Genomic DNA, 16,734 nt, shown 5'->3' on the forward strand with positions numbered 1-16,734 from the left:
CATTAAAGGATGAATTGGGAAGGAACAAGCAGTCTGTGGGGCTTTCCTGACTCCCAGGGAAGAGACAGAGGATGTAGCGACTTCAGCAGCCGGCATTCTGAATGTGGTACGCACCAATTCAGTATAATACTGCACCTGTTTTCTGAGTGCCTGGGAGGAGGGGACTATCTCCTCTACCTCTGACTTATCCGACTGCTCATGATCCCTTATCCAAAGATAGGGATCCCTCCTCATTTTCAGAACAACTATCTGAGAGAGGGATTTCAGCAGAGGGAGGGGATCTACCCCTTTTCCTGCTATCTTTTAGGGAAGCAGAAATAAAATGATCCTCCCTTCAAAACCCTCCAATGAAGCCTTAAGGGAGTCCTCAGTGATATAAACCGGGGCTGCGACATTAGGAGAGGCTGCAAAACCTGACAGGTGCACTGACTCGTTATGAGAGGCTGGCTCCAGTCTTGCAGAGGGGGATGGTAATTTACAGGCACTTTTGGAACCCCTGGACCTAGGCGGTGACTTGCCAGTGCTTTTATTACCTGCCCCTGAAACCCTCTTACGAGGAGACATAGTCCTGAGCTACAAAGCAGAGGTACTAGTACAAATGCAATCACTTGTTGCGCTTAAAGTCTCACAATAAATCAATATATGCTTAAACTGCACAACCTGATGCTGAGTAGGTGTCTTAAGGTTTGCCTGGATCCAATCCCCATGGATGCTTACAGCCAACAGCTCCTGTGTCTCCAGTTACAGTCCCCTGACGCTCTGGGCTTTTAAAACTGCCGCTTGGCACCTGCAATACAGCGCCGTGCACACTAACGTGCACGGCTCGCAACCACACCCCCCCCCTCCTCCATTAGGCCGGGAGCGCGCCCGGCGCGCGTACACGAGGACCGCGGAATCCGGGGGGGGGGGAAGGAGAACCCAAAGGAAGCAACATGGGACTGCATGGGACCCCTCTTTACCTTTAACTGTGGCAGGAACTGTAAGGGAGACGTGAGTAGCTGGAGAACCAGGCATTCACTGAGCGTGTTGTATTGAAAGGCATGTAAGTATGCATCAGGCTGCTCTTACTCCCTCAAGTGGTGGAAACCAGGTAAGACATACAACTACTCACAATGAAGAAATCCATTCATATATTTAAAATATATAGGTTGACTTCCCTTACCTGTTCCCCGCCGCAGGAATTGCTGAGAACAGACCAATTCCAGCCTTCACCCATCACGGCGGGTATTGTTAGCCAACCTTCAGGTATATCTGGGGCTCTTACGAAAAGATCCTCCCACCTGGGCCATGCAGAAAGCTCTGCCAGAAACTTACGGGCACCCTGAGTAAACAGTACCCCAAGTCTGGTTGTCCCAGAGTCCAGTCTTCCAATGGAGAGGACTTACAGGCAAAACCTCGTGTCTTCGGCAAACGAGGCCCGGGTACCATACCATCTTGGGAGTCAAATATCGGCCCGAGGTATGGATCCGGTTTGTTGTAGCCCTTCGGCCCTCGCCGGGACCCGCATAGAGCTAAGTTTTACGTGACCATCGACCAGACACTGGCGAAAAAACTGAGGTGCCTCCCAAATGGGAGGGGTTATATAGGGGAGGAATTCTCTTTAATTAGGGTCAACCAGTGTCCAATCACCAGAGGTGCCTATATAACCCACTATGTAATGAAGCTCCTGTGTCCCGTGATGTATGATCAAGAAATACTAATAAAGACTTTATTTGCGTTTCACAAACATAGTCGTAAATAAATATAAAAACCATCATGAACCATAGCTTAAAGCGGAGCTCCACACGCTATTTTTTTTTTTTTTTTTGTATCCATTAACACAATCACATATAAACAATTGCAAACGCACATGTTTGTAGATTTAGCCTGTCCGATGTCCGCTATCATTGAAAATTACAACTTATAAAAAAAAAAATTGTGACTGCCGTTTTCATCTTGCTTGTGGGCATGTGAAGCCCACAAGCATTTACTTATTTGTTCCCTTGATGTTTATCTACGGGCATGCCACGTTCCCACGCATGCTCAATATTTAAATTTGTGGATCGTCATAGTTGCCATTACAACGGGGAGTAGTTCCCGCCCCCCGTGTGATGCCCAAAAAAATAAAAATAAAGAAATCCCGCGATAACTCGTGCGGGGACGCCACACTGACTCCTGTGAACACTGACACAAGCTCCCAGGAACCAGTGCGGCAAAAAGGAAGTTACGAAATAGCCGCACTATCCCCTCCCATATCCGCGCACTCCACATACAGGAAATACAAATCAAGATGTGGAAATCAAAAAGGTACAGTAGGAAAAAAATGGCATAGATTTCACTTTACAATAGTGATATCACATTATTTATACTCTCAGGTCTTTATCAAGTACTTTGTTAATTGATTCAGATATACATACATTCTTATTTCAATTGTTACGACATATATGGCCTTGGGGCATTCTAGGATACATCACATCCACTCCTTTTCGTGTTGCCACGTCCGCCCTCCGCCTGCTCCCTATGTGCTTGTTGCGAACCATGCCTCTTCAGCTTTCCCGGTGGAGGCATTTACTGCTTTTACCCTTGGAGATCAATCCATTGGACCAACTGACCGTAATGTGAGTATGGAGTGCCTCTTGGAGGCCACATGCTTCTTCTCTAATATAATCATCACTGTTTGCCATATCTTACCGATACTTACTGTCCTTTTTAGATACCCCACATATACATCTACTCCTGAGGAAGTGAGCAGCTCTTACGAAACGTGTCGAGTATACAAGCTGTATATGTATACTATGTACTTTTAGTATTGTAACAAATATGTTTATGGTTAAGCTATGGTTCATGATGGTTTTTTATATTTATTTACGACTATGTTTGTGAAACGCAAATAAAATCTTTATTAATATATTACATTTATTTGTTATGACCTCTATGAACAACTCATTTAAAGTTCCATGGGCTAACTCGTTTTGTATTATAGGGATGGAGTTGTATCATATTAAGAGATAGTATCAAGACCGCCCCGTTTTTCCATTCCACAAGTGTGTGCAATTTCAAAGCGTGACGTGTTAGGTATCTTTTTACTTAGTGTAATGCCCCCTTTCACATTATGCAAAAAAATTGGGCTAACTTTACTTTTATTTTATTTTTTTTATTTTTTTTATATAATTCATGAAATCCTCAAATGGAAGGTGGAGGAGCGCAAGGTCTCCAACATCCACCAGCTCCGTGATGTCATCATGGGGGATGGGAAGAGGACTCCAGTGACAACCTGTGAAGCTCTGGTGACCTCCATGCCCAAGAGGGTTAAGGCAGTGCTGGAAAATAACAGCGGCCACACAAAATATTAACACTTTGGGCCCAATTTGGACATTTTCACTTAGGGGTGTACTGACTTTTGTTGCCAGTGGTTTAGACATTAATGGCTGTGTGTTGAGTTATTTTGAGGGGACAGGAAATTTACACCGTTATACAAGCTGTACACTCACTACTTTACATTGTAGACAAGTGTCATTTCTCCAGTGTTGTCACATGAAAAGATAGAAGAAAAGATTTACACACATGTGACTGAGGGGTGTACTTACTTTTGTTAGATCTCTCTCTCTCTCTCTCTCTCTCTCTCTCTCTCTCTCTCTCTCTCTCTCTCTCTCTCTCTCTCTCTCTCTCTCTCTCTCTCTCTCTCTCAGAGAGAGAGAGATATATATATACATCTCTCTCTCTCTATATATATGAGAGAGAGAAATATATATATATATATATATATATATAGAGAGAGAGAGAGAAATATATATATATATTTCTCTCTCTCTCATATATATATATATATATATATATATATATATATATATATATATATATAGAGAGAGAGAGAGAGAGAGAGAGAGATCGAGATCTAACAAAAGTAAGTACACCCGAGAGAGAGAGAGAGAAATATATATATTTTTTTCTCTCCCTCTCTCTCCCCCTCTCTCTCTCTCTCTCTCTCTCTCTCTCTCTCTCTCTCTCTCTCTCTCTCTCTCTCTCAGAGAGAGAGAGAAATATATATATACATCTCTCTCTCTCTATATATATGAGAGAGAGAAATATATATATATATAGAGAGAGAGAGAGAGAGAGAGATCGAGATCTAACAAAAGTAAGTACACCCGAGAGAGAGAGAGAAATATATATATATTTTTCTCTCTCTCTCTCTCTCTCTCTCTCTCTCTCTCTCTCTCTCTCTCTCTCTCTCTCTCTCTCTCTCTCTCTCTCTCTCTCTCTCTCTCTCTCTCTCTCTCTCTCTCTCTCTCTCTCTCTCTCTCTCTCTCTCTCTCTCATATATATATATGTTTGGGGGTTCTAAGTAAATTTTCTACCAAAAAAAATACGGATTTTAACTTGTAAGCAACAGATATCAGAGATAGGCTTAGGCATGAACGGGTTAATGTCATGGCTCCTCAGTAAGAGTAGAAATAAGATGGTGTATTGAAAGCCGAACATTAATCATCATCGCCGCTCATAAAATATGATAAAGAGGAATATCTTACCCCATCCTAGTAAGTAATACCAGATCAGATGCTGCTTCTCAGCGAACACGGCCACCACTATGAGTGTATGGAGGTAGATCCCCTCACACAGCATCCAGAAGTAATTACATCCCATCAGATAAAAGTGGATGAACTGGGAGATTTTGCAGCTCACCTGCCAGCATAATAAATAAAAAAGGTAAAGGGGGTATTAGTGGGGGGGGGGGGGGGGGGGAGGGGCAAATCTATAGCATGACCACAAGCAGAATATGCTCTCTATGCCCGGAGCACCCTGAACAGGAAATGGATGATAATAACAATAATAATAATAATAATAATAATAATAATAATAATAATAAAAAAGGAAAAACAAAAGTGGGTATAAAGTTCCTCTTGAAGGAGCCCAAACACATCCGACAACGGCAGCGATAATTGCTGGGAAGTGGCTTAAAGTGGTTGTAAACCCTTACAACACACTTTGATCTGCAGGTAAGGCTTACCTGTAGGTCCAAGAAATATCTCCTAAACCTACACGGTTTAGGAGATATTTGCCGAAAGACAGGCGCACTGAGCGCACCGCGGTCAACGGCGATATGCCGCGAGTGGCGGCTCCCATGCGCATGCGCAGGAGTGACGTCACCGCGGCTTCGTTGAATGACAGCGGCGGAGCTGCGAGACACCACCGAGAAGATGGATGCGGCGGACTACAGGGGACAGCGGTGACATCGCTGGCTCCTGTGTCAGGTAAGTGACACAAAATGGACTATTATGCGATGCGATGCGATGCGATGCGATGCATAGTAGTCCATTATGCTTTACCTTTGCAGGGAATGCAAGAGGAAGTAAACTCATCAGGGTTTACTTCCTCTTTAAAGTTACATAGTAGTTGAAGTTGAAAAAAGACACAAGTCCATCAAGTCCAACCCATGTGTGTGATTATATACAGGGTGGCACTGTGGACATCACAATAAGGTAAAATAAAAGGAGAACAAAATTGGGACTTTATATGAGACCTTAGGCATCCTGCACAAAGGTCTCCATCCCTAATCTATACATGCACAAAGGGGAGAGAAGCTAGGGGGACATGGGGGACAATGGGACTTTATATGAAATACAACATTTCATATAAAGTCCCATTGTCCCCCATGTCCCCCTAGCTTCTCTCCCCTTTGTGCATCACAATAAGGTAGGCTACACCACGTCCTATTAGATTGTCAAGAGCATTGGAGTAATGGAAAGAATGGATTTTATAGGCATATTTAAAAAAAAAAAAAAAAACATTAAAGACATTTTTTTTCATAGTTACATAGTATATAGTTACACATAGTTACATAGTAGGTGAGGCTGAAAAAGACACAAGTCCATCAAGTCCAACCCATGTGTGTGATTATATGTCAGTATTATATTGTATATCCCTGTATGTTGCGGTCGTTCAGGAGACTAGCTAATAGTTATTTGAAACTATTGATGCCCCCCGCTGAGACCACCGCCTGTGGAAGGGAATTCAACATCCTTGCCGCTCTTACAGTAAAGAACCCTCTACGTAGTTTTTTTTTTTCCAAATATAATTTTATTGAGTTTTCATAACAGATATACATAGACAGTTCCCAACAGTCGGGCCCACACGTGGGATTTTCATATGGTTTGGTACAGCAGAACACAGAAATAGACATATACCTTTCCCAGAGGATCGAGCGGTACCAGGTCAGCCGACCAGGAGATATTGGCTCATAAGCACTACACATATACCGCCTAAAAAACCATAGTATGTAGCCCAGCATAGTATACCACTTTCCTCTCCGAGCATTGTCTGCTATCAAGATTCGGTAACCTGCGGGTCCGACCACAAGGAGAGAAACAAAAAGCATGAGAAAAGAGAAAGAGCAAGAGGCAAGGGGGGGAAATGGAGGAGAGGGGGTGGGTAGCAGGGCAGAGAAACTAAGGGCAAAGAAGGGATGGGAAACGGCCACAGACATGGCAGGCAGGACTCAGCTATCTTGCGAGTCGGCTCGTCGTTCATTGTCCCTAAACGCGGAGGCTGGTTCCCATAAGGGACCTGCCTTCCAGGGAGTATTTAAATAAATTCCAATGGGTCCAGGTTTTTTGATATACCTCCCTTCTGTTATTCGCAGTCATGATCAGATCTTCCATCCTATTAATCTCTTCAACTTTTCGCAACCAGGTTGCTATAGTTGGTGGATGTCGTTGTTTCCAAAGCAAAGGGATACAGGATTTAGCTGCGTTCACCAAATGGCGAAGAACGGCTTTTTTGTAGGTTTTGACGGGCATGGCAGAGACATGCAGCAGGAAAAAAGCTGGGTCGTCTGGGAGTGAGAGCTCCGTAAATTTTTGCGATATCTCGCGGACTGCTGTCCAAAAGGGAGTCAGCTTAGGGAACTCCCAGAAAATGTGTAAGATCGTCCCTATGCCCGACCCGCACCTCCAGCATCTATCCGACGCCTCAGGAAAAATAGAGCGAAGTCTGCTGGGTGTCAGGTACCACCTCGTCAAAACCTTGTACCGTATTTTTCGGACTATAAGGCGCACATAAAAGCCTAAATTTTCTCCCAAAAACGACCGTGCGCCTTATAGTCCGGTGCGCCTTATATATGACCTGTTGACATCGCTGGAGTTCTTTTTTAACAGTATCTGTCATCTTGACGTAAACCTTCGGACTATAAGGCGCACGTAAAAGCCTAAATTTTCTCCCAAAATCGACCGTGCGCCTTATAGTCCGATGCGCTTTATATATATGGAAATATCCATTTTATCAGCCGGTCGTTGCTAGTGCGCCTTATAATCCGGTGCGCCTTATAGTCCGATGCGCCTTATATATGGAAATATCCATTTTATCAGCCGGTCGTTGCTAGTGCGCCTTATAATCCGGTGCGCCTTATAGTCCGAAAAATACGGTAATTAAGTTCCTGAGTCTTGGTACAAATTGAGGATTTGAGGGATAAATGAATCATATTTCGTATTTGTACGGCGGAGAATGTGCGCTGCAGGTCCGTTTCCCACTTTTTTATACTGGGTAGCTCCGGTTGGTTCGGGGGTGTGTTAAGCAGGTCATACGTCTTGGACAGTACTTGCAGGAGGGGTTCCATTCCCGAGCAATATTCCTCAAAAGTAGTGAGATGTCTCGTGTATGCCATTGGTGTCTTAAGTGTTTGCAGGAAATGATGTAGCTGCAAGGCCGGCCAGAATTGCAGATGGAAACGCCCTAGGGGGTCAGTAAGTTCAGCTATGGTAGGCCATCTATCTCCCACCACAAACTTAGCAGCAATGACGCTCCCAGAGTCCCGCAGAGTCTGGAAAGACGCTGGCGGCAGGCCCGGGCGAAAACCAGGGTTCCCCAGAACAGGGGTCAGAGGAGACGATCTGGTCGTTTGCTGTATACGAAGCGTGGCTTTCATGCATTGCGTCAGGGTATTACCAATCAGGGGGTGTGACTTAAGGGTGGGCGGTGCGTCCTCCCAGCACCACAAAGCTCTAGCCAGTGGAATGGGCGACTGCTCCTGCTCCATCTGTACCCATAACTTCAGCTCCCCGTGTCGTTGCCAGTCAATAACCCTGCCGAGATGTACTGCCAAATAATACCCCCGAACATCCGGAAGTGCAATGCCGCCGCAGTGTTTAGGCATAGTCAATTGTGTACGTGGAATGCGAGGTCGCTTGTGTGCCCATACAAATCCAGTAAACAATGATTGCGCTCGTAGAAAAAATGATTGCGGTATGTGGACCGGGAGGGCCTGGAATAGATATAGAAATTTTGGGAGTACACACATCTTCAAAAGATTGCATCTCCCAAACCAGGAGTGCAATTGCAGTTGCCATTTAGCGAGTATCGCTTTGGTCGTGGAAAGCAAGGGTGGAAAATTGAGTGCATATATTTGAGATAAATCACGTGGAATTTTCGTCCCTAAATACGTCAGTGCAGTCTGTGCCCATTTAAACTTAAATTCCGTTTTCAGCGTTTCAAGGCTGGCCGACGTCATATTCAGCTCCATCGCCTCTGATTTTGTAAAATTAATTTTGAGATTCGATACTCTACCGTAGTTCTCGAATTGTTTAAGCAGGTTTGGGAGGGAAATAAGCGGGTTCGATATGGAAAACATGAGATCGTCAGCGTATGCCGAAATTTTGTACTGTGTCCCACCCACTTGCACGCCCCGTATGTTGGAGTCCCCCCTTATCGTAGACAGGAAGGGCTCCAAGGAAAGGGCAAACAGCAGGGGGGACAGAGGGCATCCCTGTCTTGTCCCATTTCTAATTTGGAAGGGATCAGACAAAAGTCCGTTGGCCTTGGCCTGTGCCGCAGGGCTGGAGTAGATGCTCGCCACTCGATGCAGCATGACTCCCCCCAGACCCACATGCCTGAGAACGGAAAACATGAACGACCAATTCACACGGTCGAACGCCTTTTCCGCGTCTGTGTTCAGGAAAATGCATGGGGTCTTGGTGCTACGTGCAACGTGTATAAGGTTAAGCACTTTAGACGTGCTATCCCTTGCCTCCCTTGAGGGTATGAAGCCCACCTGGTCCATGTGGACTACGGTCTGGATATGTCGGGCCAGTTGGGTCGCTAGAATCTTGGTGTACAATTTAAGGTCCGTGTTGAGGAGTGAAATGGGCCTGTAGCTGCCACATAATGTGGGGTCCTTTCCATCCTTATGGATTACCGAAATATGGGCCTTAAGTGTTTCCCCGGCGAACGTCGAGCCCGAGTCTATAGCACTAAACAGTTGAATCAGTCTCGGACCCAGAATAGGAAGCAACGTCTGATAATATTGCAAAGTGTACCCATCTGGGCCCGGAGCTTTACCCGGCTTCATTGCGCCCACCGCTTTCTGCAACTCCGCAAGAGTAATAGGAGATTCCAATGCCTCACAAACTTCCGCAGGAAGAGTCGGCATCTGAGACGTACGAATATAATCCTCCAGGACCATAGGAGACGCCCCGGGCGACTGCAGATCATAGAGTCGGGAATAGAACTCTCCAAATTCCCGAGCTATATCTTTTGGGAGGGACACATTGCGACCGTCGTGACCGGTCACTCTGGGGATATATGAGGAGAGTTTGTGCTCACGCACCTGTCTCGCCAGCAACTTCCCACATTTACCACCTGCCTCATAGCTCACCTTACGGCAGAATTGTAAGGCCACTTTAGCCTTATAGAGCATTAGGTCAGCAATCTGCCCTCTAACAGTCGCCAGGTCCGCCTCCGAAACCAGGGAGGGGTTATGTTTATGTCTGGACTCCATAAAAGCCAGCTCCTGCAGAAGTTGGGAAAGTTGTCGTGATCGTTCCCGCTTGATGCGGGCCCCGTGCTTAATCAGAATGCCCCTGATAACGGGTTTGTGGGCTTCCCAAAGTACACCAGGGTCGCAGTCAGGGCCGTCATTCGTGCGGAAGTAGAAGTCCAGTTCCCTAGTAACCTCTGCTAGAACCTCCGGGGTCTGCAGGAGACTCTCATTTAGCCGCCAGAAACGGTGTCTCTGTGACGTGCAGTCAGTCAATGAGTATGTCATTAGGATAGGGGCATGGTCCGACCATGTGATGTTACCGATCGCGGTGTCCCCCACGGAGTGTAGTTGGCTATGAGGAATCATAAAATAGTCAATTCTAGAATATATACCGTGCGGGGGCGAATAGAACGTATAGTCCTTTTCTCCGGAGTGGTGCAGTCTCCAGATGTCAACCAGTTGGTTCCTGTGGAGACATTTGGCAATGCGACTAATATGGCTAGGGGGGATCGACGATTTACCCGTAGAGGTGTCTATTGATGGGATCAGGGGCACATTAAAGTCCCCGCCCAGGAGAAGGTGTCCCAGCTGAAATTCTCGTAGTTTGTTCAGTGTTGTCTCCAGGAACGCTGCCTGACTGTCATTAGGGGCATACACTGCCGCAAGGGTCCCTCTACGTAGTTTAAGGTTAAACCTCTTTTCTTTTTAACGAGTGGCCATGAGTCTTGTTAAACTCCCTTCTGTGAAAAAGTTTTCTTCCTATTGTAGGGTCACCAGTCTGGTATTTATATATTGTGGGGTCACCAGTCTGGTATTTATATATTTTGGGGTCACCAGTCCGGTATTTGTATATTGTGGGGGTCACCAGTCCGGTATTTATATATTGTGGGGTCACCAGTCCGGTATTTATATATTGTGGGGTCACCAGTCCGGTATTTATATATTGTGGGGTCACCAGTCCGGTATTTGTATATTGTGGGATCACCAGTCCGGTATTTATATATTGTGGGGTCACCAGTCCGGTATTTATATATTGTGGGGTCACCAGTCCAGTATTTATATATTGTGGGGTCACCAGTCCGGTATTTATATATTGTGGGGTCACCAGTCCGGTATTTATATAATGAACTCATATCCCCTCTCAGGCGTCTCTTCTCCAGAGAGAATAAGTTCAGAGCTCACAACCTTTCCTCATAACTAATATCCTCCAGACCCTTTATTAGCTTTGTTGCCCTTCTTTGTAGTCGCTCCATTTCCAGTACATCCTTCCTGAGGACTGGTGCCCAGAACTGGATAGTATACTCCAGGTGCGGACGGACCAGAGTCTTGTAGAGGGGAGAATTATCGTTTTATCTCTGGAGTTGATCCCCTTTTTAATGCCAATATTCTGTTTGCTTTGTTAGCAGCAGCTTGGCATTGCTGAGCCCATCATCTACTGGGACCCCCAGGTCCTTCTCCATCCTACATCCCCCCAGAGGTTCCCCTCCCCCCAGTCTATAGATTGCATTCACATTTTTGCCACCCAAATGCATTATTTTACATTTTTCCACATTGAACCTCATTTCCCATGTAGTTGCCCCTCCCCCCCCATCATTTGTTCAGATCTTCATGCAAGGTTTCCACATCCTGCAGAGAAATGATTGCCCTGCTTAGCTTAGTATCCTCCACAAGTTTTTGGCTTGCAATAGGAAGCGCAGGATTTTCAGGGAGATAAACTTTGCAAAAAAAACTATTTGCTTAACCACTTCAGCCCAGCAAGGATGACCAGACCATTTTTTTTTTTGCGATACGCGACTGAGTTACTCTAACTGACAATTGCGTGGTCATGTGACGTTGTACCCAAATAAAATGTACGTCCTTTTTTCCCACAAATAGAGATTTATTTTCGGTGGTACTTGATCACCTCTACAGTTTTTATTTTTTCACGCTATAAACAAAATAAAAAAAGAGCGAAAAAAAAAACTATTTGTTTTACTTTCTAATAATAATAATACATAATAATTAATTAATAATAATAATAATAATAATAATGAATATCTCCAAAAAAATAATAATATATATAATTAAAAAAAAATAAATAATAATAATAATAATAATAATGAATATCTCCAAAAAAATAATAATATATATAATTAAAAAAAAATAAAATAATAATAATAATAATGAATATCTCCAAAAAAATAATAATATATAATAAAAAAAAAATAATAATAATAATAATAATGAATATCTCCAAAAAAATAATAATATATATAATTAAAAATATATATATAATAATAATAATAATAATAATAATGAATATCTCCCCAAAAAATTATAATATATATAATTAAAAAATAAATAAATAATAATAATAATGAATATCTCCAAAAAAATAATATATATAATTAAAAATAATAATAATAATAATAATAATAATATAATATATATTGTATATATATATATATATATATATATATATATATATATATATACACACACACACATATATAAAAACAAATGTGTTTATCAGTTTAAGCCGATATGTATTCTTCTACATATTTTTGGTAAAAAAAAAAAAGAAAAAAAAGCAGTCTCTGCAGGGAACAATCGTGGGCGGGTGGCGGACAGCGAGTCCGCCGGACCCATTGATTAGCTCCACCACTGGCCAATCAGAGCGTGCGCACGCACACGAGAGCTAGTGCACGAATCGTCATACTGGTGTGTGCATCTACGGGGGGTGGTCGGTAAGTAGTTAAGAGAAGTGTATACTGCAACGCATAATGTTTAACATTGTGAAAAGTATACTTAAAACATGTTATCACATTTTTAATGTATGTATGTAGCACCCTCCTAATGTAGAGAAGGCTGATAAGTAAATTTGGTAATCAGTGGAGCAGGGGTTGATTATTTAGGGCTGCTCAGTGTCTCATAGACTGTTGCTCTGTTACTTCCCACCCCCCCCCCCCCTGTCTTCTAGAGGATTCTAAAATTATAGTGGGATGAAGGGCAGAGTAGGCAACCTGAATATTTAGGGAACTTCAGCCAATCCCTGGGAAGGTGTGCCCAGTAGGTGGCGAGAGAGCCCATAAATAGCCTAAGGCCTGAGCAGCAGAGCACAATGTTTCTGGGTCTAGTCCTTCTGGAGTAGACCACTGTGATGGGGCTCTGCTCCGGAAGGAAGAATTTTAGACGAAGCTGTCAGGAAGACACCGAGGTCTATTCGCAAGCTTGAGTCCAGGGATTGAGTTGAGGTCCGAGGAAGTGCACTGGAGAGAGCCAAGAGGAAGTTGGTGGGAAAGAGTCCAGCTGTCCTATGGCGGTGCGAGTCTACATCTCCCTCACTGAAGCCGCGTACACACGACCGGACTTTCCGGCAGACTAGATCCGATCGTGTGTGGGCTAATCCGACCATTTTTTTTATTGAAAAAAATCCGAAGGACCTAGAAATAGAACACATTTTAAATATTTCTGAAGGACTAAAAAAAAAATAAAAAAAATAAAAAAAAACGTGAAAACCGTTTGCCTGTGTGCTGGTCCGAAGGACCAAATACGACGCAAGGGAAAGCAATTGGCTACTGGCTTTTGAACTTCCTTGTTTAGTCCCGTTGACGTCATCACGTTCAAAACTAACGGACTTTCGACCGGACTTAGTCCGTTCGTGTGTGACCAAGTCCGTTCGTTGAGAAAGTTCGTCAGACCTCCGCAGAAAGTCCATCGGGAAGACTGCCGGACCTAGTCTGGCGGAAAACCCGGTCGTGTGTACGCGGCTTGAGAAGAGCCTGGTGGATATCAGAAGGAGGCAACCGATGATCCCGTGGCTATGGGAGTAAATGACCCCAGTGATGAAGAGTAGTGACTGAGTTTAGCTTTTTTAACTTCTAGGATGAAGAGAGTCTGAGGGACATCCCAGTTTTTGTACCAATGCGGCCAGAAAGTTGAGAAGTCCTCTAGTTATCACCTTCTACGGTTTATTGGGGTATCCCATGCTCCCTTATCATATCCAAGTTCATTCTTCCAAAAACCCGCCACAAAAAGAAACCCTAGACTGTGTTTTTGGAGAATGAAGAAAATGCTATGTGCTTGGCTGTGTGTGTTCTAAGTGGAGAAAATAGGACCACATTCACCGGCAGCTCTTTGGGGGATGTGCCACATATATTTACAGAGATTTGATTAAAAAAAAAAAAAAAAAATTAAAAAAAAAATTAAAATCATAGAAAAGAGTACAACATGAACAGTATATGAGGCAACCTCAGGGGTTGGACCCATGCAGGGCCGGGACAAGGGGTGGGCAGGAGGGGCTGCTGCCCTGGGCACTGTGGTATCATGGGTGGTGGGGGGGGGGGGCGGCACCACAAGGAAATAGAGGGGAGGGGATTTGTGTTGGAAAGGGGGATTTGGGGTGGGGGGGGCAGCAGGGAGTATGTATTGTTCTAGGAGGGGAAATTTGGGGGGTATGCTAAAATTTTAGGGGGAGAAGTAATGGGGGAAGAAGATTTGTGCTAGGAAGGATGATTGGGGCGCTTTGTGCTGGAAGGGGGTGGGGGATTTGCAGTGGGGTAATTGGGAGGGATAATCTTAGGAGTAGATAATTTGTGCTAGGAGGAGTGATTTTTTTGGGGGGGGGGGCACTTGAATTGGGGGGGGATTTGGGGGGTGGGGGGGTAAGATTTGTGCTGGGAGGGGGGATTTCAGCAGGGGAACAGATTTGCACTGGGAGGAGGGGGAATTTATGCTTAGGGGGGTGAAAAAGATTAGTGCTCAGTTTTTTTTTGGGGGGGGGGAGATTTTTGATGACGCATAATGCGCACACACCTTGGGGGTGTAGTTTGGCATGTTCGCCCTGGGATCTGGATGACCTTGTCCCGGCACTGGACCCGTGACAACCTGGGCTCATAGGGAGAGGGCTGAATAATGGACGTCAGAGGCACGGAGTGGAGTTTTTGCAGGGTAAGGCGCCTTAGAGGAGGTTATATTCCAGCAAAATTTATTATTTATTTAATTTCATGCTGGGCAATCGATTTTCTACTTTTCTTTCTTTGGTAGGAATAGGCTTTAAATTCAATGCAAAAAAAAAAAGAAAATAAATAAAAAAAAAAAAACACGGAAATAAAACCACAAAGTCTGTATTTAGTAGATGTACTCAGCCTTGGTCTCTATCAGCTCTGCACATCTGGGCATGTTTCCTGTGGGCATGTTTCCTGTGGGCATGTTTCCTGTGGGCATGTTTCCTGTGGGCATGTGTTCTCTCCCAGGGGATCAATCTCGGCTGAGATCTGGATGACAGACTTGGCCATCCCAGGACATCAACACCCTGGTTTTAAGCCATTTAAAAAAAAAATATATATTTTAACCCCTTCAGCTCTTGGGACGTATCTGGTATGCCCAGAGTCTGGAGAAGAGGTAACGTGCTGAAGGCTTCAGTAACGGTGGTGAGTTTTTGTCTCCGTTTTGTGCAGCCGCCTCCTGGCTTTAATGTAAAAGTGATCTGGGCAGGCTCGTTATGTGGTGCCCCTCCTGTGGTTCCTGGGGTGTTCTGCTAACCCTGAGAGCCCGGGACCACAAGTCAGGACTCCTATGTGAACCTGGAAGCACTCAGCTCCGAGCACTTCCAGGTTCAGAGCTGTCTAACTCCCAGCTGAAACGTCAGATGGACAGCTGATCGAGCACAAACCTGCCCCTGATCTGTTGGAGCAGAGGGCAGAGGTGAGCCCCGATATCTCCTTAACCACGTCGTGCAAATCGCCGTAGCTGTACGCCAGTACTTAGACACTAAATAACGTTGTTATGGCAGCAGCTAGCTGCCATAACCCCAGTATTTTCAGAAACGGCGAGCGTTTCTCTTTGGGATAAAAATTTTCTCTGGGGTGGGTTCGCCGCAAGATCACTTTTATCGGGGGCGGGAGAGGCCCCACCCCCTCCTCCTCCCACCGCGCTCCAGTTATACGGTTATCGATAAAAGTGATCTTTTACGGCGAATCCACCGCAGAGACCACTTTTACCTTAAAGAGAACCGCTCGCAGTTTTCTGAAAATACTGCCGCTTATCAGACCCACCGGTAGCTACGGAGACGCTCGCGTCCTTTCCCCTCTGAGTCTGGATGCCGAGTGAGGGAAAGAGGGGACCCCCCCCCGCTCGGCTCCATAACATTAGATGGCGGAAGCGACGTCAAACGTCACTTCCTCTCAATGGTCTTACATAGTTACATAGTCATGTTGAAAAAACTCCATCCAGTTCAACCACAAAAATAAATAAAGAATATCATACAATCCCATATACCCAATTCTATACACACAGTTGATCCAGAGGAAGGCAAAAAGCCCCAGCAGAGCCATGATCCAATTTGCTAAAGCAGGGGAAAAAAAATCCTTCCTGATCCCCCGAGAGGCAATCGGATTTTCCCCGGAAAAGGGTCTTAAACGGGAATTTTTTTTGCAAAAAATAAAAAAATAATGACATTTAAAAAAAAAAAATATATATATATATGTTTAATTGCTTTTTAAGTCTAAATTTTAGATCTGAGGTCTTTTTGACCCCAGATCTCACATTTAAGAGGTCATGCTTTTTAAATTATTTGTAATAGGAATAAAAGTGACACCATTTTTTTTTTTTTTAAAGGACAGTGTAAAAATAAAAAAATGAAAAGTAAAATAAATAAGAAAAAAAAAATAGCCCGTAGAAATGTTTTAAACGTCGCCTATGGAGATTTTTAAGGATCAAAGTTTGTCGCCATTCCACGAGCGGACGCAATTTTGTAGCGTGTTGTTTATCAATTTACTCAGCGTAACATTATCTTTCACGATATAAAAAAGAATTGGGCTAACTTTACTGTTTTATTTTTTAAGTTCAAAAATGTTTTATTTTTTTTTCCAAAAAAGAAATTGCGCTTGTAAGCCCGCTGCACAAATATGGTGGGACATAAAGTATTGCAACGACCGCCATTTAATTTTCTAGGATGTCTGAAAATTATATATATATATATATATATATATTTTTTTTTTTTGGTTAAAAATTACTTTAAATAT

The 16,734-nt window shown here is 44.0% G+C and overlaps 1 protein-coding gene across 1 annotated transcript in view; it reads right to left on the bottom strand.

The window, feature by feature from the left end:
• CALCRL (calcitonin receptor like receptor) overlaps positions 1–16,734 on the bottom strand; it is a 146,809-nt gene that overhangs the window by 32,324 nt on the left and 97,751 nt on the right. Inside the window, exon 8 of the mRNA XM_077490499.1 lies at positions 4,509–4,662. Coding sequence (XP_077346625.1) covers positions 4,509–4,662 — 154 coding nt within the window. The remainder of the gene's footprint in view (positions 1–4,508; positions 4,663–16,734) is intronic.

This window comes from Lithobates pipiens, unplaced genomic scaffold, assembly GCF_037356315.1.
Source record: "Lithobates pipiens isolate NorthernLeopardFrog02 unplaced genomic scaffold, aLitPip1_a1.2 Scaffold_19, whole genome shotgun sequence".
Lineage (NCBI taxonomy): Eukaryota > Metazoa > Chordata > Amphibia > Anura > Ranidae > Lithobates > Lithobates pipiens.